Source organism: Lutzomyia longipalpis, chromosome 1, assembly GCF_024334085.1.
Source record: "Lutzomyia longipalpis isolate SR_M1_2022 chromosome 1, ASM2433408v1".
In the NCBI taxonomy this organism is placed as follows: Eukaryota; Metazoa; Arthropoda; class Insecta; order Diptera; family Psychodidae; genus Lutzomyia; species Lutzomyia longipalpis.
The window spans coordinates 22,186,820-22,206,667 of NC_074707.1; the positions used below are offsets into that span (position 1 = coordinate 22,186,820).

Here is a 19,848-nt window from a genome sequence, read left to right on the forward strand (position 1 = left end):
TTAACCAATACCTGACTGTAATAGATAAAAAGTGATCCAGCTAGTGACAAAATAATAATTTCAAATTCCATTTTTTAATGAAAAGAAAACATTTATTAACTTCAAAGGAAGGAATATAAAAAAATACTTCATAATAAAAGAAAAAAAGACAACTGAAATTTTAATGTTGAAGCCCTTCACGGGATAATCTGGGAAATTTCTTCTTGTTAGTTGGAACCCTAAGGTGTAAATGGATGAGATTTCTTTGTTGGACTCACCTCACCGATGGGAACAACATTTTCATCTTGTGGACGCTTCTGTCCTGTTTTGATGACTTGATATGCCCAAGCTGAATGTGGGCTTGAATTCGCCCCAATATTGCCACTTGTCTGCCCCATAGGCTGCATTTGAGGGTTCTGCTGAACATCCGGTGCACAGTTGACGGGAAGAGTAACAATTTGTGCTTGTTTGATCGAAATAACATTCTTATTGATTTCTGTTGGCTGCAAAATGTAGATTTTCCTCTGTTTTGGAGAGCTGGCATCAGCTACATTGACGCTTTCATGTGGACGCTTCTGCCCAATCTGTAGAGGGCCTCCATGGAAAGAATTTGGAATCGTGTTGAGTTTTTGATCAAATGGTTGCTTCAGTGTACCATTTGGTGAGTTCTGTATTGCGCTGAGACCACTGGGACCACTGTTGGAATCAGTAGTGCCACTTGTACCACTGGGGGCACTGTTGGAGCAACTTGGGCCACTGAGAGCACCGGAGAGGTCAATCCCATTAGATGGGTGCTGCTTCTTAACATTTCGAGTAGCCAACAAGGCTTCCCCAAATTCAATACGCCTGATGTACTTCTCATAGTCCGGCAACTGCTTGTAGTTCTTCCAGAATGCCTCCCAGTACAGCTGTACTTCCGTCGGATGCATCCCACTTACGGACGTTGAAATTTTCTTAATATTATTTCGCCCATGTTCTGCACAAGCCGTGATAAATTTATCAAAATGTTCCTTTGTCCAATGCTTGAAAGAAGCAGCAAGGAGGGAATCGTAGTGCTCACGCTCTGAAACAGTCAACGGTTGTGCCTGTGCAATCTTGTGTTCCATCTCGTAATCATCAGTCTGTTAAAAGAAAGTTTAAGGAACATCACTTAAAGACATATTCGCCATTATTACTATATGCTTTACTAATTTACCTGATGCCCCATGACTTGCATGAAGAGAAGCTTCTCCCTCTCAGTGTACCTCTGGAGGGCTTTGGGAAAGAACCAATGGGGCTCATAAGTTTGTATGTAGTAGGGTAGATGAGACAGTTTGGATGCATAACTGGATCGTTTGCGTCCCTTTCGACTCCATCGTGGAACATCCGGTGCCTCCAGCCTCACTTTCTCCGTTATCTTTTCGCGCTTCTCCTTAAAATCTTCCCCATCGAATTTGTAAATACTCTCATACTTGTGCTGCAGCACCATCTGATCGGATTTCTCTTCCAACTCCTTCTTTTGGCGCTCCTCACATCTCGCGAGAATCGTATCCAAATCCTCATCTGCCATCATTGTGTGCGCCTCCTCGAGTACTTGACCCATTTCCTTTGTGAGAATCTTCTTCACCAAGCCAGCACGTGTAAGCGATGGGGCACCCTTTATGAGTTTCTGATCAAGAGTAAATTTCATATCTGCTGCCTCCACAATGCGATCATCAACGGAATTCTCAAGAATCAACTTGTACACGTGCACCTGCTTGGTCTGGCCAATTCGATGGGCACGATCCATTGCCTGCAAATCCATTTGGGGATTGAAGTCGCTATCGTAGATGATGACACTGTCTGCAGTGGCAAGATTAATACCCAGTCCACCAGCACGTGTGGACAGCAGGAAGAGGAACTTGTCGCTGCCGGGTTTGTTGAATTTCTCAATTTCTTCATTTCTGGCGTCACCAACCAATGCTCCATCGATGCGACAGTAGGTGTAACCGCGATAGTTGCAATAATCTTCAATAATGTTCAACATCCGTACCATCTGTGAAAAGATCAGTACACGCGATCCTTCTGCCTTAAGACGTGCCAGCAATTTATCCATAATCACCATTTTGCCGCTGTTTGTAACCAAATGCTCTCCTATTTACAAGAAAAAAATTTAGTCACTAAAATCGAGGGCATTGAAAGAGAATATTCTTACCTGCCGTAAAAGGAGGACCTTCTTCTGCACCATCAAATAGGTACGGATGATTTGCCACCTTGCGCAGATGCATCAGGAGATTGTCAAGCTTTACTTTGTTAAAATTCCCATATCCGTCCATTTGGGTGACTTCTTTAAGGAGAACCTTTTGGTACCACTCCCGCTGCAATTTTGTCATCCCCACGTAGACTTTGAGCTCACACTTTGGTTTAATTGACTTCTCCACATCCGACTTAATGCGACGCAGCACAAAAGGCCTAATGATGGTCTTGAGGCGCTCAATGACGGTCTCATTGTTGATGCACTCCATATTCTGGAACCAACGGTCAAAATCATCGCCACTGTTGAAAATATCCGGAAGGAGCCAGTTCATGAGGGCCCAGAGTTCATGGACAGAATTATGTATTGGTGTTCCCGTGAGTATCATTCTGTGATTACTCTCCAACTCTCTCAGCTTGCGAGCTGTGAGGGAGTTCTCATTCTTAATCCTGTGTCCCTCATCGAGGATGACAGTGTGGTATTTAAACTTCTTCAGGAGACCTATCTCAATGTAGGACATCTGATAGGATGTGAGGAGAACATCCCAATTCTTTGGCAAAATCTCATCTTGTATGCGTGCCTTTCGTTCATTCTTCTCACCCTGGAGGTCCACTACCTTAAGAGTTGGACACCAGCGCTCAAATTCATTCAACCAATTCTGTATGGTTGTTGTGGGCACCATCACAAGATACTTGAGGCGTCCTGACAATTTCTTCGTGTGCTTGAGGTAACCAAGGAACGAGATTGTCTGCAGCGTCTTCCCCAGCCCCATCTCATCAGCCAGAATCCCACTGATGCCATTTTCGTACAATGAAATCATCCAATTAAGCCCCTCCACCTGATAGTCGCGCATGTCCCCATTTTTTATAAAATCAGGAGTTTTCGAAAAACGAAAGATTGTCTTTGATTCACTAGACTTGTTTGCTCGTGCCCTGAAACATCCCAAAGAGAGAAAAAAGATGTAAAAAAAATGTCCCGGAAAGGACAACCTACCTAACCTTACCTTTGAACCATTTCTTCGCGCCTCCTATTGTTGCTAATAAAATGGTCATAGATTTGCGTCCGTTGGAGGAGGTACTCCAGACGATTTTCCATGTTCCGGTTAACATTTTCATTGTACACAGCGACTTCCTCGGCTTTTTCCTGCGCCCCCACAAAAATACCCCGAAACCGTTAGAGGCTGAACAAAAGGAAAATTGTGAAATGCTTACCAAACGGAGTTGTTCCATTCGCAATTCCCTCTCCGTTTTCTCGGGTGGAGCCGAAGGAGTCTCCTGGACAGCCATTTCACCGGTTTCCATCACATTTTCCTCCATTTTTTCCATTTTTTCACTCAATTTTTCACAACGTTGAACAGAACCGAACAAAGAGCGAACACGAATAAAAAGCGGGATTTTCTGTTTCGGGAATTATCCGCTAGGGCTGCTGGATTGAAAGCAAAAATTCAAAAATAACGAATATTTTTATTTTTTATTTTGTACGTTCTTCTGCAACAAATTCAGCTTCCTGGCCAGAATCCACGTAACGTTCAGCATAGTGGATGATCTCAAACAACACCTCCACCATAATCAAGATGATGATCATCCATTCGAGGCGCACATGATGGGCATCATTGAGATTTGAGGAAATCAATTCCGCCAGCTCAACGCAATGATTCAGCTTCTCATTCATTACCTGCCCAAAGAGAAAGAAGAGCTTTTCATCGAGGAACTTTCTAAATGCAAACAAAAACTTACCTTTGTCCTCCTGGAAATACTGAAGTATCCACAAATCTGAGCATAGAGATTTTCAAGATGCTCACGATCCCAGTAGAAATCAGGCGTGTCCAGGAGGTCAGAACTCAAGTTAATGAGATGTCTCAAGGCAAATAATTCACCCGTTTTTCGAAGTACCTCTGCCCGGGACATTTTGATCTTTGTTCCTCGTTTGAGGTCCTCTGTCACAAAGGCAATTGAATCAATGTACTTATCCAGGGAAGCTTCCCAGATGCCCAATTTTACGGAAAGGGACATAGCATTTGAAAAGGTGTACTTCTCGAGGTAGCCCTCCTCATCGCGAGTCAGTAGAAAGAGTCCTCGTTTCAGGTGAGCCGACATCTGATCCGAGGCCACATAATTGTACACCATCTGCTCACTCTCTCCTGCCACAGTATTCTCATCATAGCTATCATGCTCGTACTGTCGCAGGAATGACAGGACATTGCTGCTCTCCAGTTCCCCGATATTCCACAAAATTACCGTTCCCTCCCTGAAGAAAAAGATATCCCGTGGTTCCTTATCTACTTGATACTTTGCAGATACATAGAGGACATCCGGTTCAACTCCATTGTCATCCGTACAGATGAATTTTTTCGGTTCGTACAGTTCCTGCTGCACAAGTCCACTAAGAAGTTTCTCCAGGTCGTATTCTTCAGCTGTAGCATATGCTGTCACCGTGAAATTCCCATCTTCTGTGACCTCTGCTTCTTCCGGACGCTTCTTCCTCATTGGGCGCTTCTTCATCTGAAGTGTTGCAATGCTGCCAATTGAATTCTTCCCCAAGATTCCATTTGCTCTCACAACAGGAAGCTTTAGATTGTTGGTAAAGCTGGATTTGGGGGCAAAAGTCGATGAAAATCTTCCAAATATTGCAATCCTTGCCGGCTGATGCAAGGTTCCCGAAATCGCGGAAATTCCACATTTTGTAAGTAATAATTTTATTGAATTCATATTGTCAAGTATATTCAGCCAATATGCTTTGTAAATCCTGTCACTGTATTTACAAATAACTTGGAAAACTTTGAGAAAATCGCTGGGAAATTGTGGTCACAAAATGCAAAAAAATATTCAACACATGTTTATTTTTTACTACATAAAAAATCCATTGAGAATTGTTCTGAATGTCCATGGATATGTCTTACGATACAGCAGACAATCACAATAATGAATACTATCAGAGGAATTGTTCAAATGAATATTCGGAATATTCACTATTTATTATTAAGTACAATTATTTACAATTTACAATGCATTACCGTTACAATTTATAATAATTTTACTTAAAGAATAAAATAAATTCGCAATTCATTCAAATTCACAAGACAAGTCATACGAAAGTCTCACTTCTTGGCACAATTGAAATAGAGAAATTGTTTACTGGTCAGAGGGTTCCTGAAAACATTCCGGAGGTGTTTTGTGTTGAGTTCATTTACGCATTTTCACAGAATTCAGCATGTTCCTTGTAGCTGTAACTGGCGGAATCGCCACTGGAAAGAGCACAGTGACACAGGTATTCAAGGATAATGGAGTACCGGTCATTGATGCTGACATAATTGCTCGATCAGGTAAAAAAAATACAAATTGAGGTTATACACCCTTCCTGCAATCTCAGCAGAGATGGTTTCCTTCTGATAAAAAAGTTCACAAAACTGATAAGATAAATGGGGTAATTTGTAGTTGTGGAGCAAGGAAAGCCTGCCTGGCACAAGATTAAGATGGTCTTTGGCGATGGCGTGCTTACGGAAAGTGGGGACATTGACCGGGATGCTCTGGGGCGTCTCATCTTCAATAGCGCCGAAAAAAGGAAGATCCTCAATGAAATCACTCATCCGGAAATCCATCGAATTATGTACAAACAGATCATCAAGTACTTCTTCCTGGGTCATCCATTTGTCGTACTCGATCTGCCACTTCTCTTCGAGACGGGTGTGATGTTCCAGTTTATCCACAAAATCATCACAGTCACATGGTCCGGTTTAGATATACTTATTATTCATCCCATGTAACAGTTTTTACTCAAGGTGACCGTATTTCTTTCAGTGAGGAGGACATGCAATTGACAAGACTGATGGATAGGAATCGATACTCTGAAGAGGATGCCAAGAAGAGAATTGCCGCTCAAATGCCGCTGCAGCACAAATGCGAGAAATCTCACTTTGTCATCGAGAATTCCGGATCCATTCGTGACACTCAAGCTGAAACTCTCAAGATCCTCGAACTTCTCCAGGAGAGCAATCATCACTGGAAATTACGTGGGATTCTTCTCACAACGGCGGCCATTCTATTCTCAGGGATTGCATGGTTCCTTCATCATCGATACAAAATTTTCCCACTGCCACATATCCAGTAGGATGATCTACATATTTTCCATTCTTAGTCCTTTTGCGGATAAAATTCGTGTTGGATTCTGTTCTTACCTTCCGGCTGATGGTGTCTTTATTATTTTTTGTTGTTGGTTTTTATTGTAATATCCATGTAATGTTTTTTTTTGTTGGTTCTTGTAAATTCTCTCAAATTCTAGTATCCATAATTTGTGATTTATTTCCCATTAAAAAACGAAAGTGGAATTAAAAGCTACATTTATCCTTGAACATTTATGGAATCTTATTAGAACTATCCTGCGGTTGTATAACTTCCGCTTGAAACTGGGTCTAAATACCCTAAATTGCTGTCTTATTAAAATTAATTAAATTGAGAAATATTCTGTATAATAATTAAAGGTTTTCGTGTTTGTATAGCTATGCATTTCTACACCGTTTGTCCGATCGCTATAAAATTTGGCACAAAAGCTCCTTATATCAGGCGGTTTCAGATGGCCGTACTCATTTGCCCTCCAAAGCCCCCCTTCAGGTAGCCCCCATATAGATTTCATGTATTTTTTGCTCCTTTTTGAATTTGGCGCCCTTTTTGGTACATTTTGTTGAGGAGAAATGAGATGAATGCATTTCACCGCTATCCGTCTCCTTCACACATTTAGTTTTTCGCAATTTTCTCGCGTTTTTCACCGAATTTTCCGGGGAAACTGTGTTTTTTGTGACCAGGAAAAAACTTTTGAATTTTTGGCATCAAAAATTCCAAAAGTCACAAAAATCCATTTCCGGGGAAAAAAATGCGTGTAAAATCCCCAACCGTCAAAATTTTCAAATTTGTAACCCAACCGTCAAAATTTCTGCCAGCCTCAAATCCCGCACGGAGGGACTCCTCGGGGCCGCGGAAGCACCCGTAAGATCCCCAGGAGTCCCAAAAATGCATTTTATGGCCAAAAATTTGGGGAAAAAACAAAGAAAATCGCATTTTTGGAAATGCAAAAAAAAAGTTCGTTAAAGTTCAAATTTTTGGTACAACGTGATGCAAAAATTTCAAGGTCGTCATTAATTAAACATAATGTTTCAATGATGTTTCATTAAAATCAAAACAAATAAAACAATAATACCTAAAGTTTTGAGAATATTTTTTGTGATTTTCCCGAATTTTCCAAAGTAAAAATGCTTCCTATTGTGCTAAAAATCTCCAGAATCACCCCAAAAGTTACATCAATGCCCAGGATTGTAAGACTCCTTGCGTCCAGTCGTTCTCTCGGTACATTTCAACCTGTGCAGGGAGTGCAAGGCATTGATGATATCTCTGATCCGACAATTGGTCAGAATTTTGAAGATTTCTCTCTCAGGAAGAGTAACAAACTCTACGTTATTCAATCAAAGCTGAAATGCACTGAAGAAGAAGCTACAAAAATGCTAAAGTGGTCAAAAGAAATCCAGGCAACAGACTACAAGGAGATCAGTGAAAATCTGACCATTCTGCTGAACCATGAGGTAACTCCGGCATGTATATTGGAGAATCCGTGGCTACTTGTGGAGAAAAAGGCGACTATAAGGCAGAAAATCTTCTCATTGAACGACATGGAGCCAAAGCAACTGAGAGACTTTGTTCCTCTGCTGAGAATTTCATTGATTAACCTCATGAAGCTGCAGCAAAGGTACAAACAGGAATCCTCGCATATTCCACATAAGCATAGGGTGTACTACCTCAGCAATCAACTGGAGATAGAACCTAGAATTGTCTCCAAGTACCTATCATTGCGCCAATTCATCTTTTACCTCCCATTCTCAAAATTGCATGCTTCTATCTCGTTGCTGAGGAAATACAATGTCGCTCCGATGAATATTCTCAAGGATATCTGGGTATTACGGTATAATGCAGACTTAATTCAGGAGCGCCTGGATTATGTGAAAAAGGTAGAAGTGAAGAGGACAATGCCATGGATGGTACGATGTCCAGATTCAATTCTTGACAACAGTTTGAAGATCACGCAGGAAAATCGAGCAATTCTGGGCAGAAATGAAACGGCTTTAGAATACTTGTGTGAACGACTAGGCTACGATCAGCAGACAATGATGTACATCATGTCCAAGCATCCTGCAGCCCTTCGTGTAAGAGTGACAAAGATCAAGGAAATTCTGGACTATCTTCTCATTGAAGCCGGTTTCTCACCTCAAGACATTGCTCAGGTGCCCCGAATTCTCTGCCATAGCCTAGAAACTACCCGTAGTCGTCTCAATGAACTGAAAAATCACGGATGTACCCCATCTACGCTTACCATTGTCTGCAAGAGTCAACGGGAGTATGAAAAATTCGTCAATAACTGGCTGTCTTGTCGTGAAAAAATCAAAATTAAGGAAAAGCTGGATTCCCTTTGAAGTTCTCTACTTTAATAATTTCTTGTAATATAATAAATAACAAATAAATGTGCCTAAATTATTTTTTTTTATTTCATTTATCATTTTATTTTTCAAAATCATCTTGTATCTAAAATGTTTCACGAATTTTTTGAAACATTCCGCAAAAGTAAACAAAAACATTCAGGAGATAATTTTTTTCAATAAAAATAATAGGAATTAAAATTAAATAAATGGAATCCCAATCACTGTACAAGTTAGTAAATGAATAGTAGTCATTGCATGAACAATTAGTTATGCTAAACACTGCTAAAATTCCTTCTGCAGACTCATTCATCCGGTTAAGTACTACCGCGATCATCTAAGCCAGAATGTTCGTCCCGATGGCAGGAAGTTCCTCGAATATCGACCAATTTCGGTGAATGTGAACTCCATTGGGACGGCAGATGGGTCAGCAATTGTTAAGTATGGTGAGACAACGGTGATTTGCGGCATTAAAGCAGAACTAGCAGAGCCACGTGCTGCAGAACCAGATTCCGGCTATGTGGTGCCGAATATTGAGTTGACACCACTCTGTTCGCCAAAATTTCGCCCTGGGCCACCAACAGACGAGGCACAGGTATTGAGTAAGAACCTAATGGACATCCTCGTGAATTCCAAATGTGTAAACCCGAAGGATCTCTGTATTGAGCGTGAGAAGTTGGTTTGGGTGCTATACTGCGATGTTTCCTGCTTCAACTACGACGGTTCCGTCCTTGATGCTGCCAATTTAGCTCTAATGGGAGCACTACACTGTTGCACTTTACCCGAAGTTATTTATGATTCAACCACAAAAACCTACAAGGTCAACTGTGACAAAAGGTCAAAGCTCAAAGTGCAGTCAATGCCCATTTCCACAACCTTCATGGTGTTTGACGAGAAAACCGTCGTGGCTGATCCGACGGCGGATGAAGAGGAGCTGGCCAGTAGCATCACCAATGTGACCTCATGCAATGGCGAAATTTGCTTCTTCTACAAATCCGGCGGTAGTACCGTGGATACCACGGAAATGGAACTCTTCATGAATCATGCAAAGTCTCAGGAAACTAAAGTGGCCTCCCTCCTCAGGTCAGTCCTCAAATCATCCGAAAGTAAAAGAATACTTTGAGGTCACACACTGATTTTTATTGTCAAACGATTTTTCTATCTACAAATTTACGAATAAATTTTCTTTTTTTAATTCAAGATTTTTTTTACACAACAATTTTAGGCACTTTTTCCATTTTCTTTCTCTTTGTTCTCTTTTTTTATATTTTATTATGGTGCAATAATTAATTGAAAATTGGGGAAAATGCAGGAAAGGGAATTTGTTTTAAGCAGCAGATTCTAAATTTTAAGTGATCAAAAAAACCTTCTTTAGAAATTAAGTGAAATCCGGTTATTAAAATTAATTTTTTAAGGAGTTTCGAGAAAACATTTTCCCCCTATTGATTTATTTCTTTATGTTAAAAGTGTGCTAATTTATGTAATTTACTAAATATTTTATTTGTCTTAAATAATAGAATATTTTTTATTTATTATAGTTTGAAGGATAGAATTTTTAAAATTTTTAATTTTATATTTAACAGTTATAGGTAATTCTCGTAGGGCAATCACAGTTGATGTACATTTAAAAAAAACTCATTCATAAAAGGAAGATAAAATAAAATTATATTGCAAGGATTGCAGGTTCTTAATAAAAAATAAATTCGCATAAAAAATAATACTTGAAAATGTGATGAACATGTGAACAAAAAATATAGGATAAAAAACGTAAAAAATAGGAAAAAAATGAAATGCGGGGATTAAAAAAATGAAATGCTTTGGGAAGCTTTGTTTTCTAGCCTGTGCCGTGTTTTCCGGACTCAAAGAGTCCCTTTTTGAAGAAGCCAGAGAACTCCACGAGACTCTGCTTGGTAACACCACACCCCCCGGGGCCCTCGTAGATCGGGCACTGAGGTATCTTTGCACAGACAACGAGAAGACGTCGCAAGTACGCCTCGAGGTACCTTCTTCGTGATTTGGCCACATTTTCACTTTTAGAACCAAAAATCTCACGTCGCGGAAAGGGGATGTCCTTTATTTTCTCCCCATAGAGATTCTTCATGCTATTGTGCAGCTCCCGGAAGCGACTGTATCGCCGCAGAAGGGTCCACCGTCCATCTGGGAGGCAAACTTTCACTTCATATTCGTAGTGAGTCTGTTTGCCGGCACCTCTCATAATGAAGCTCGGTATACTAACGTAATTTTCTGCATCTTGCCGTTGCTGCTGGTGAGTAGTCTCAATGGACGGCTGGCCAATGGAGTTTGTGGTGCCATAAATGGAATTCTCGTAGTGCCCCAGGGGGGCAATAGTGGATGAATTTGCACAATCATCACTCCCATTGAGACTCTCAGGAATATCCGGATGCTCGTCGGGCTGATGGATGGAATCAATTTCCGTTTTGAGGATTTGCTTTTGCTTCTGTAGCTCCTGCAATTGGAAAATGAGATCATCCAACTCGGCTTTATCGCTACAATCTGTCTCAAGGGTCTTCATTATGTGTGCCTTCTGTGATGCTATCTGTTCCCGTAGCTTTTGCAGCTGAGCCCCCGAGTCGGATCCATTGGAATTTGCACATGAAACACACGATAGACGATCCTCATCACACTGCTCTGCGGGATCCTTTGGGGACTTCTCTTGCGTCCTATTTGTATCCACACTCACACCACTATCACACATAATTCCATGCCGTGGAATGGGCTCGCACTGTTTAGCTTCTGGCGTGAAGACTAACTGCGAGGGAATGGAACAATTTGACGTGGCTGTGTGGTATGTCTCTGATGTGTCCAGTGTTTTAAGTTCATTGACCATATCAGTCTGGGCATCAGCATCGCTGGTCTTCTTCAAGTTGAGCGACATGCTGCAATGAGAAAATGCAACCATTAAATTATGGCCAATTAACTTGCCACATATTAGAAATGCCAGGCACGTGAAAGAGAGTCTCACCTCTGCTTCTTCAAGTTGAGAGCTTCAATATCAATATGAGATCTTTCAAGTAAGAGTGCTTGATTTTCAGCATCTAAATCAGTCATCTTTCCATCCAATATCTTCATCTTTGTATCACTTTCACATAGAATTTGGTCTTTATCCATTAAAGCTTTTTCCATTCTATCAATTTCGTCTTTCTGCAAAAATTAATTTAAGTCATAAAAATCTTTTTTTTTTATTTAAAATTTCGCCATAAATTACTTACATTCCTCTTGAGAGTTTCTTTGAGGAATTGTGCGGCGGAATTGTCTAAATTCTCAGTCACAGATAAAAGAAGATTACTCGTATCCTCCGGACGAGGATTTTCCTCTAAAATCTTAATGTCATGCTGAAAAAAAATGAAACAAAGAGTGAGTTTTTTCTTTCACTCTTAAATGCACAAGAAACGAATTCACGTGAAAAGAAAAAGCATGAAAGACTATTAAAAGAAAATAAAATTGGAAATAAAAAATAATACCTCGTCTAATTTACCACAATCAGATAACTCTTGCAGTTCTCTAGCTACATACTCAAAAAAGTCTCGCTTTTTCGAATCGAGCTGCGTCTGCAAGGCGCACTTTTGCCTGATTATTATTTCCATCTAATCAAAGAGAAAAAAAATAAAAGAAAAATGCAAAATAAAAAATAAAAAGTGAATTGTGAAGGGATAAAAAAAATGAAAAATTGCATCTCTAATAATACCTGAATCTCCTCATTACTCTTCTCCCACAGAAGCATCTCTCTGCGTGCATTCAATTCTTGCTCGCGAAGTTGAAAAATTGCTTCTTGGTCCCTCTTCTGCTGAATCAATTCATTGAGTTCGCGGGATAGTTTTGCCACTTTCATCCTATGCTGATGATGCATTTGCGTCCGTTCGGCATTTAATTGCTTCAGCGCATTACCAATTGTATCCAAAATCTTTCGATTCTCCTCCTGAACTTCAGCATCTTCCCGGCAAACCATCTCTTGGGGGTAGTAGACTTTCTCACGTCTACTACCCGTCAATTCGTCATCACTCGCAAAGCTGACGCTGAGATTCTCCCGGGAAGCCGCAATGAGGGATAAACGTGACAAATCCATACGAGATCTATTCAAATCCTTCCTCAGCTTAGCCGCTTCTGCGGGATTATTGTACCGAAACATATTTGTGCGACCGAGTAGAAGGATGTCTCCCTGTGAAATTCTCGTGGGTTCTTCAATCAGATTCGCATTGAGCCAACACTGAGCTGGCAACTTTGGCCATATTGTTGCAATTCCATCTGACAAAACAATCCTACAGTGTTCAGGTTGGATTCCAACGCCCGAAAGGACGATATCTTGCGGATTATCATTCTCATCCGTACCAATGGTCGTTTCGCCCTCCTTCAGGCTGTACAGGGTCACCCCTGTGCTAATATCATCGTGAATACCAATTAAATGTGGCATTTCCGAGTCAAGGATCACCCCATAGCCTGACTTTCGGAGTCCTAAGGATTTTTGTTCTCTCAGAATCATTTGAGCTTCGCGCCATTTCTCCGTCCACTCCTCTGTGAGAACTTTCTCCTGAGCCTCCTTTTTCTGCAAATCCAACAGCACCTTTGACGTCAACTCCTCCACATTGTCCACCGTAAGCATGGCTCGCAATTTCATAATCTCCTCACGAAGTTCCCGAATTAACTTCACATTCGGATCAATATTGACCGTGGGCTTATTGATGATGTTTTTAGCACGATTGGCATACCTAAGGGTGCTCAGTGTTTCACCATAATTGCAATCTGCTGGGGAAATTGCAGCAATCATGATGGTCTTGCTGTTGCCACCGAGAGAATCCTTTAGGAGCCACGTGAGGACGGAATCTCGGTAGGGAATGTAGAGGATGCGCTTATTGTTTGTGGGGTGTGTTTGTTCAGCCAATGCGGAAATGACACTGCCCAATGTCACGAGAGATTTATTAATGTGTGCCCCCTCTTTGAGCCTTTGACCTGTGGCTCCCGTGGCATTTGCTCTCTCACTTCCCGCCAAATCGACCAAATGAATTTTGGAAACTGTCTCACTGGGCATGTCATCGGTAAAACCCGCCTGGACGAAGGTAATTGTGAAGATTGCATGACTTCTGCTACTTGTATCATTCATATTAGTACTGGCCGTAGTACGCAGAATATTCCCCTTATTTATGCACTCCTTTATCTCATCGTAATCACTCACGGGATGCTGCGAGAGATTCTCCACGTACGGTCCCGTCGTCATGTGCTCTCTCACACGGAGCCCGTGTGTTGCTGATTGAGGTCCCAGAAGATCTTTCACGCGCTCATTGTAGATCTCAAGATAGCTCACGTGGGTCTTGTACCCCGTCCCAGCTTCTTGACCAACCTTCATTCGTGCAAAGAGGGATTTGCAAATGCGCGGTATGAGACCCAGACTGTCTGGATTCCCCATCATCGTGAAGGTCTTTCCACTTCCCGTCTGCCCGTACGCAAAAACGCACGCATTGTAGCCTGCAAGACATGAAAAGCATTTCAACAATCTCTATTGGGTAACGTTCTGTGCGTGTGCCAACGACGTACCTTGAAAAGCGCAGTTGATTACATCAGTACCCAAATCTTCGTATACTTCTTCCTGTGAGACGTAGTGCTTGTCCTGGTCGTCAAAGGACCAGTATGAGTAGTCAAATGTGAACTCATTGAAATTCTCCTTCGACAAACTATCTCGACAGATTGCCCCATTGCTCCCGGGTGTTCGTGGTTTTGCCAAGCGGGTCTTCTTCCCATCCATATGGACAATCAAGTTAGCCCCCATGTCGAGTTCCCTGCCAAACAAAGGCGCATACATTGTTTTAATTATATATCTCTGCGTGTAGCATCACCCAGCTCATAGCATTGAAGACAATTTGGGAGTCACGACGCATGAAGCGAGAGATTTTTTTATTCTTAGTTTGCAATGGAAATTCTTTTCTTTTTGAGATGGGGGAGGAAGAGCTCAGTGATACGAAAAAGTGACGTCATGGTAACTGTACGTCGAAATTAACTGATTTATCCCTTACCTCTGATTGAAGGGACGCACCCGAACAGCTACAATCACTTTTAGGGAACTCATTTTTGCTCTTTATCACCACAATATCACACCAAAATACGAGAAATCCACAACATTTTTGGTATTTTTCCTTCACTTTTCTTGTGCACCAAACCAAAACAATGAAGACCCATTAAATATTTTTTCAGAGTCAATTTAAGCTCAATGTTCCTCAAACTTCCAACTTATCTAATTAATTTGAAGAAATATGAGATTAAAATAATTTTCTTTTTTTCCGCATTAATAGAATCTTATCTTTCTGAAAAAAGAAATTATTTTTCTTAACCTGCTGGCCGCCAAGACCTTGGAGCTTCCTTAGAGCGCCAAGGTGGGGTCGTTGAACGACCCCAAGAAGGAAGTCGATTTTCTCATAAACTATAAAACCGGGAACTGTCGGGTCACTACCTTTAGACTCCTTATATAGTCCTCTTGCCCCTTGCATCACAAATTCGCCACCCGGAAACACGCAGAAGAAGATATTAGGGAATAACATTTTTCACTCATTTTTCACACTTTCTTCGTGAGAAATTTGCCACGAAGTTGACCGCAACTGCTTTTTTTTTCACTACTTCCCCACATTCCCCTCACTTCCCGCACCGTGATAAATGGCAATATTTCTCGAATATTCTTTATTGTTTTGCACATTTATATGCTTCTGATTATGTTTTATGTTGTTTATGTTACTTATTCGCGATAATTCTGACACTGAGATGGTAAAGTGAGAAAGTAAACACAACCCTTCAACCCCCTTCAACCATATGATTTATGATGTGACTAACTTCATTCTAAGAAATTTTCCGCAGCATGGCCGTTACACCAATTTTTGAATTCCCTTCTTCTACATTTTCCTTAATAACTTTTCTTGTGGTGGACGGATTGAGCTGAAATTTTTACACAACCTCCTCAGATAACCAAAGAACTTATTTCCAAAAGATGGGAATGGTATCTTTTATATTTATTAAGTTATAGCACGAAATATAGAGCTGGGGTCGTTCAACGACCCCGCTTGGCGGCCTAGAGGTTAAACAAAACTGGTCTCGATTTTCACAACAAAAAGTGGAAATTGCTTCCCCTCAAAAATATTGAGCATTTATTGCTTGCAAATTGCCTCCATTTCATTGTTGCAGATTGACAATTTCATTAGATTTTTTATGGGGTATTTATTGACATTTTCTCGTGTGTATCGAAAGTATTTTCTTTCTGAGTTTTCTCTGAATTTTTGTGCATAAATCGCCTAAAATTACGTGAAAAATGCCATCAGTTGAGGTGGAAGGTGCTCCTGCAGCTGCGGAGGCACCAAAAGAGGAAAACAAAACTCTTTCTGGGCCCGTAATTGGAATAATCTACCCTCCACCGGAGGTTAGAAGTATCCTTTTGCAAAAAAAAAAAACATTTCCAAACGTTTTCTTTATTTCAGCTATTTTATTATTAAAATACTTTATATTTTATTGAAAAATGTGCAAAATTATTCCTTAAATTGATTTTATAAAGATATTGTCGACAAAACTGCAAGTTTCGTTGCAAGAAATGGTCCAGAATTTGAGGCTAGGATCCGGCAAAATGAGATTGGAAACCCCAAATTCAACTTCCTGAATGCAGGGGATCCATATCATGCTTACTATCAGCACAAGGTTGTTGAATTTCGCGATGGGAAAGGTGAGATGATTAATAATAATAATATTTAATGAATTTTAGTTACATTTTGAAACTCTTTTGCAGCTACTGACCCAACTGTTCACCTTCCGGCGGGTATTCAGAAGCTCTCCATGAGCTCATCTGCTCATCAGAAGCAACAAGAACTTCTAAAACAAGTAGCTGAACAGCAATTCGTACCCAAGGATCCCCCGCCAGAATATGAATTTATTGCTGATCCTCCTTCAATATCAGCCCTGGATTTGGACATTGTAAAACTCACGGCGCAATTTGTGGCCAGAAATGGACGGCAATTCCTTACGAATCTCATGAATCGCGAGCAGAGGAATTACCAATTTGACTTCCTTCGTCCACAGCATTCTCTATTTCAGTACTTTACGAAACTCCTGGAGCAGTACACAAAGATCCTCATTCCCCCCAAGGATCTCATGAATAAACTCAAAGCTGAAGCTGCTCCGGGAAAAAGTAGCTTGAATCTTGTTCTTGATAGTGCAAAGTATCGTGCTAATTGGATTAAATATCAGGAAGCTCAGCGAAAGCGTGAGGAGGAAAAAGTTGAACGCGAGAGGGTGGCGTATGCGCAGATTGATTGGCATGATTTTGTCGTTGTGGAGATAGTAGACTATCAGCCGTACGAAACAGGCAACTTCCCTCCGCCAACAACACCCGACGAGGTTGGTGCTCGTGTCCTGATGGAGGAGCGTATAAACGATGATGATGACATTGAGATGCAGATTGAATCAGATGAGGAATCTAATGTTCAAACTTCCGGAATCAAACTATCCACTATGGAGGATCGTACGAGTATTAAGTACACCAATACGAAGGATAATAATCAAGTTCAGGATATGGATGAAGCATCGAGTGATGAGGAAGATCGTGGAACTTCCAAGGGACAACCTTCTGTCGCTGCTCCGCTTCCACCAACGCACGATAAGGTGGTGGTGAAGAAGTACGATCCAAAGCAAGCACATGTGGTGCAGAAGCCCAATCCAACTGCTGATGACTTCCTCATTTCACCAATCACCGGAGAAAAGATTCCGGCTTCCAAAGTGGCGGAACACATGCGAATTGGTCTCCTTGATCCTCGATGGGTGGAGCAGAGGGATAAACATACAGTGGAGAAATTGACGCAGGATAATGTTTTCGCAGCTGGAACAGCCATTGAAGCAAGTCTCAAGCAACTGGCTGAGCGTCGTACAGATATCTTCGGTATAGGCGATGAAGAGACGATGATTGGAAAGAAATTGGGTGAGGAAGAGACGAAGAAGGATGAGAGGGTCACATGGGATGGGCATACGTCGAGTGTGGAAGCAGCCACAAGAGCTGCTCGAGCTAATATCACGCTTGAGGATCAAATTCATCAGATTCACAAAGTCAAGGGTTTGCTACCGGATGAAGAGAAGGAAAAAATTGGCCCAAAACCCGTAACTTCTGCCACTAGTGCTCCTCCCAAGGTCTCTATGGTGCCATCTTCGCAACCTGTGGCTACACAGCCCACAATTATTGTTCCGCCAAAGCCACCATCCGTGATGGCTCATCAAGCACCACCAATGCCGCATCCTCATCCCAATCCAGTACCCGTCATGATGATGCCCATGCGTCCTCCACCGATGATGCGTAAGTTAATTCAGATTTACTTGCTTTTGCTTTTAAAATCAAATTATTCGTATTTCTTTTGCAGCATCCCCCTTCCAAGTTGGCTTCTTGCCGCAAATGCCACCACAGGGTGCTCCAATGCCTGGACCACCGCTAATTGAACCATCCCAGCAGCCACCACCACTACAGGCACCAGAGCCACCAGAAGAGCCACCCAGCAAGAAGTCCCGCACTGAGGATCATCTTGTTCCGGAAGCGCAATTCCTTACACGCCACCAAGGTCCTATTACCATTCAAGTTCAGGTGCCCAGCATGACGGAGAAACCCGAATGGCGTCTCAATGGGCAGACCGTGTCCATCACACTGGCACTCACGGACACCATTGCTACAATGAAGGGAAAGCTGCAGGACGAAACGGGAATGCCTCCGGCAAAACAGAAGATATCCTACGAGGGAATGTTCTTCAAGGACTCCAACACGCTGGCGTACTACAACCTCCTCAGTGGGGCCACAGTGCATTTGGCTCTCAAGGAGCGTGGTGGACGAAAGAAGTAAAATATTTCTTAAAACATTTTTAATCATAATAAAATCGTAATTTTTGCTGAAAATAATAAAGGGATAATCACCTACACCAAGTCTTCAATTCTTTAAGGCACTTCCTCTACCATTATCACAGGTAAAAACCTCCCAAAAAGAATCTGAGTCAGTAATTGAACAGAATAATGCAAGAAATTACAATTTTGCAAGGAATTTAGCGACAATCTTGTTAAAATCTTCAGCATATTTCATGTGAATATTGTGCTTTCCATCCGGGAAAGTGTGCAAAGTAGCTCCTTTGATGTTTTTCATTAGGAATGGGATGTGTTCTGCCAATAGCATTGGATCCTTTTCCCCATGAAGTATCAATGTTGGACATGAAACATTTTTCAACAGCTCCTTGCAGATGTTTCCATCCTTTTCCTTGAATATCAGTATCATGGCATCAATCCATTCACTCCACAGCTTCGGAAATTCCTCCTTCCCATAAACATCCTCCATGGGCTTCCTCATCCTCTCTGACCATTTGCTAACATCTCTGATATCTAAAAATATTTGAATATTTAGGAAAATGAAAACTAAAACTTAGAAATTACAACTTACTTTCAAAGATTTTAACCTCATCTGGGTGGATGTAGGAGTTAGAGCCCCATATGATGAGGTTCTCCACTGCTTCCGGGTACGTAGCTGCCTGAATTAGACCCGTAATACCTCCATCACTCCATCCGGCAATTGAGTACTTCTCAAATGATAAGCTTTGCATCAATTTATGAGCATATCTTGCATCATTGTGGAAGAAGTCAACATTAAATTTCCTTCGTGGTGGGATTGACTTCCCATAGCCTGGAGGATCCCATCCGATGATTGTGTAGTTTGGCAGAAACTTCGGAAGTCCCTCAATTTGTGGCACAAAGTCCGTCTTTGCCGAACCCAGGGCGCCCGGCATCAAGAGAATGGCTTTCTGGCCACTTCCTGCTTTCACATAATTGATGTTCACATCCTCCACTTTAATTTTTGATTCAGTAGTAAGTCCTGAAGACATTGTCCTTTGACTCCTTCGAACAATGCCAGCAATTGGGGTTTTAAAAGAGTTGGCGACTCTTATCATTTTTCCTTCTTTTTTCGAAAATTTTGATAAGCACTGTCAAAAAAAAATTCTGACGAAACAAAATTCGGGAGTTTTATGGATTTTTGTAATATTTTATTAAAAAGTCATTTAATTTTCATCATTTTCATTGATACATTTTCTTAATTGCCCAATTTGTTTTATACATATAAAAATATATTTCTGGGAATTCGGATTTCTGTTATTTTCAAAAGAAAAAAAAACATTCTTAACCCTTATCTGTTGCAAAGGGC

General features: G+C 41.2%; 8 protein-coding genes across 9 annotated transcripts; 4 read left to right on the forward strand and 4 right to left on the reverse strand.

The window, feature by feature from the left end:
• Nucleotides 1–70: 70 nt before the first annotated feature.
• On the reverse strand, nt 71–3,581 carry LOC129797076 (chromatin-remodeling complex ATPase chain Iswi-like). The gene is made up of 5 exons (XM_055839333.1): nt 3,403–3,581; nt 3,195–3,334; nt 2,153–3,123; nt 1,175–2,091; nt 71–1,100 (listed from the first exon to the last, which is right to left on the reverse strand). Exons 1-5 carry the CDS (start codon nt 3,514–3,516, stop codon nt 219–221), a joined length of 3,024 nt encoding a protein of 1,007 aa, XP_055695308.1. The 5' UTR covers nt 3,517–3,581; the 3' UTR covers nt 71–218.
• A 53-nt stretch (nt 3,582–3,634) lies between these two features.
• On the reverse strand, nt 3,635–5,050 carry LOC129797079 (required for meiotic nuclear division protein 1 homolog). Its single transcript, XM_055839338.1, has 2 exons — nt 3,928–5,050; nt 3,635–3,865 (listed from the first exon to the last, which is right to left on the reverse strand). Exons 1-2 carry the CDS (start codon nt 4,897–4,899, stop codon nt 3,662–3,664), a joined length of 1,176 nt encoding a protein of 391 aa, XP_055695313.1. The 5' UTR covers nt 4,900–5,050; the 3' UTR covers nt 3,635–3,661.
• Nucleotides 5,051–5,312: 262 nt separating this feature from the next.
• On the forward strand, nt 5,313–6,539 carry LOC129797083 (dephospho-CoA kinase). Its single transcript, XM_055839342.1, has 3 exons — nt 5,313–5,513; nt 5,626–5,917; nt 5,989–6,539. Exons 1-3 carry the CDS (start codon nt 5,402–5,404, stop codon nt 6,296–6,298), a joined length of 714 nt encoding a protein of 237 aa, XP_055695317.1. The 5' UTR covers nt 5,313–5,401; the 3' UTR covers nt 6,299–6,539.
• An 806-nt stretch (nt 6,540–7,345) lies between these two features.
• LOC129797080 (transcription termination factor, mitochondrial) lies at nt 7,346–8,706 on the forward strand. Its single transcript, XM_055839339.1, has one exon. The coding sequence runs from the start codon at nt 7,434–7,436 to the stop codon at nt 8,643–8,645; it is 1,212 nt and encodes a 403-aa protein (XP_055695314.1). The 5' UTR covers nt 7,346–7,433; the 3' UTR covers nt 8,646–8,706.
• A 65-nt stretch (nt 8,707–8,771) lies between these two features.
• LOC129797081 (exosome complex component RRP43-like) lies at nt 8,772–9,843 on the forward strand. Its single transcript, XM_055839340.1, has 2 exons — nt 8,772–8,880; nt 8,952–9,843. The coding sequence occupies exons 1-2, from the start codon at nt 8,858–8,860 to the stop codon at nt 9,769–9,771; spliced, it is 843 nt and encodes a 280-aa protein (XP_055695315.1). The 5' UTR covers nt 8,772–8,857; the 3' UTR covers nt 9,772–9,843.
• LOC129797074 (kinesin-like protein Klp98A) lies at nt 9,767–15,282 on the reverse strand. Of its 2 annotated transcripts, XM_055839332.1 has the most exons (8): nt 14,987–15,282; nt 14,672–14,889; nt 14,196–14,437; nt 12,355–14,126; nt 12,131–12,253; nt 11,879–12,001; nt 11,632–11,810; nt 9,767–11,545 (listed from the first exon to the last, which is right to left on the reverse strand). In XM_055839332.1, the coding sequence occupies exons 2-8, from the start codon at nt 14,722–14,724 to the stop codon at nt 10,483–10,485; spliced, it is 3,555 nt and encodes a 1,184-aa protein (XP_055695307.1). In that variant the 5' UTR covers nt 14,725–14,889; nt 14,987–15,282; the 3' UTR covers nt 9,767–10,482. The 2 variants fall into 2 exon arrangements, with proteins under 2 accessions (XP_055695307.1, XP_055695306.1); XM_055839331.1 differs by having other exon boundaries at nt 14,672–15,282.
• Nucleotides 15,283–15,828: 546 nt separating this feature from the next.
• Nucleotides 15,829–18,581, forward strand: LOC129797077 (splicing factor 3A subunit 1). The gene is made up of 4 exons (XM_055839334.1): nt 15,829–16,066; nt 16,192–16,356; nt 16,420–17,973; nt 18,038–18,581. The coding sequence occupies exons 1-4, from the start codon at nt 15,952–15,954 to the stop codon at nt 18,505–18,507; spliced, it is 2,304 nt and encodes a 767-aa protein (XP_055695309.1). The 5' UTR covers nt 15,829–15,951; the 3' UTR covers nt 18,508–18,581.
• On the reverse strand, nt 18,512–19,846 carry LOC129797082 (valacyclovir hydrolase). Its single transcript, XM_055839341.1, has 2 exons — nt 19,093–19,846; nt 18,512–19,034 (listed from the first exon to the last, which is right to left on the reverse strand). Exons 1-2 carry the CDS (start codon nt 19,595–19,597, stop codon nt 18,685–18,687), a joined length of 855 nt encoding a protein of 284 aa, XP_055695316.1. The 5' UTR covers nt 19,598–19,846; the 3' UTR covers nt 18,512–18,684.
• Between the last annotated feature and the right edge of the window lie 2 nt (nt 19,847–19,848).

What these genes read in the sequence shown, in the direction of transcription:
- LOC129797082 (XM_055839341.1), bottom strand. Translation starts at nt 19,597, where the DNA reads ATGATAAGAGTCGCCAACTCTTTTAAAACCCCAATTGCTGGCATTGTT. An exon ending in TGAGGTTAAAATCTTTGAAA is followed by an intron (nt 19,035 to 19,092) that starts GTAAGTTGTAAT and finishes AAATATTTTTAG; the next exon opens with ATATCAGAGATGTTAGCAAA.
- LOC129797074 (XM_055839332.1), bottom strand. Translation starts at nt 14,724, where the DNA reads ATGAGTTCCCTAAAAGTGATTGTAGCTGTTCGGGTGCGTCCCTTCAAT. An exon ending in AGAGTAATGAGGAGATTCAG is followed by an intron (nt 12,254 to 12,354) that starts GTATTATTAGAG and finishes CTCTTTGATTAG; the next exon opens with ATGGAAATAATAATCAGGCA. An exon ending in ATTGTGGTAAATTAGACGAG is followed by an intron (nt 12,002 to 12,130) that starts GTATTATTTTTT and finishes ATTTTTTTTCAG; the next exon opens with CATGACATTAAGATTTTAGA.
- LOC129797079 (XM_055839338.1), bottom strand. Translation starts at nt 4,899, where the DNA reads ATGAATTCAATAAAATTATTACTTACAAAATGTGGAATTTCCGCGATT. An exon ending in GTATTTCCAGGAGGACAAAG is followed by an intron (nt 3,866 to 3,927) that starts GTAAGTTTTTGT and finishes CTCTTTGGGCAG; the next exon opens with GTAATGAATGAGAAGCTGAA.
- LOC129797080 (XM_055839339.1), top strand. Translation starts at nt 7,434, where the DNA reads ATGCTTCCTATTGTGCTAAAAATCTCCAGAATCACCCCAAAAGTTACA.
- LOC129797077 (XM_055839334.1), top strand. Translation starts at nt 15,952, where the DNA reads ATGCCATCAGTTGAGGTGGAAGGTGCTCCTGCAGCTGCGGAGGCACCA. An exon ending in TGAATTTCGCGATGGGAAAG is followed by an intron (nt 16,357 to 16,419) that starts GTGAGATGATTA and finishes ACTCTTTTGCAG; the next exon opens with CTACTGACCCAACTGTTCAC. An exon ending in GCGTCCTCCACCGATGATGC is followed by an intron (nt 17,974 to 18,037) that starts GTAAGTTAATTC and finishes TTTCTTTTGCAG; the next exon opens with CATCCCCCTTCCAAGTTGGC.
- LOC129797083 (XM_055839342.1), top strand. Translation starts at nt 5,402, where the DNA reads ATGTTCCTTGTAGCTGTAACTGGCGGAATCGCCACTGGAAAGAGCACA. An exon ending in TGACATAATTGCTCGATCAG is followed by an intron (nt 5,514 to 5,625) that starts GTAAAAAAAATA and finishes GGTAATTTGTAG; the next exon opens with TTGTGGAGCAAGGAAAGCCT. An exon ending in AAAATCATCACAGTCACATG is followed by an intron (nt 5,918 to 5,988) that starts GTCCGGTTTAGA and finishes TATTTCTTTCAG; the next exon opens with TGAGGAGGACATGCAATTGA.
- LOC129797076 (XM_055839333.1), bottom strand. Translation starts at nt 3,516, where the DNA reads ATGGAAAAAATGGAGGAAAATGTGATGGAAACCGGTGAAATGGCTGTC. An exon ending in CGCGAAGAAATGGTTCAAAG is followed by an intron (nt 3,124 to 3,194) that starts GTAAGGTTAGGT and finishes GGGATGTTTCAG; the next exon opens with GGCACGAGCAAACAAGTCTA. An exon ending in AGGTCCTCCTTTTACGGCAG is followed by an intron (nt 2,092 to 2,152) that starts GTAAGAATATTC and finishes TCTTGTAAATAG; the next exon opens with GAGAGCATTTGGTTACAAAC.
- LOC129797081 (XM_055839340.1), top strand. Translation starts at nt 8,858, where the DNA reads ATGGAATCCCAATCACTGTACAA. An exon ending in GAATCCCAATCACTGTACAA is followed by an intron (nt 8,881 to 8,951) that starts GTTAGTAAATGA and finishes TTCCTTCTGCAG; the next exon opens with ACTCATTCATCCGGTTAAGT.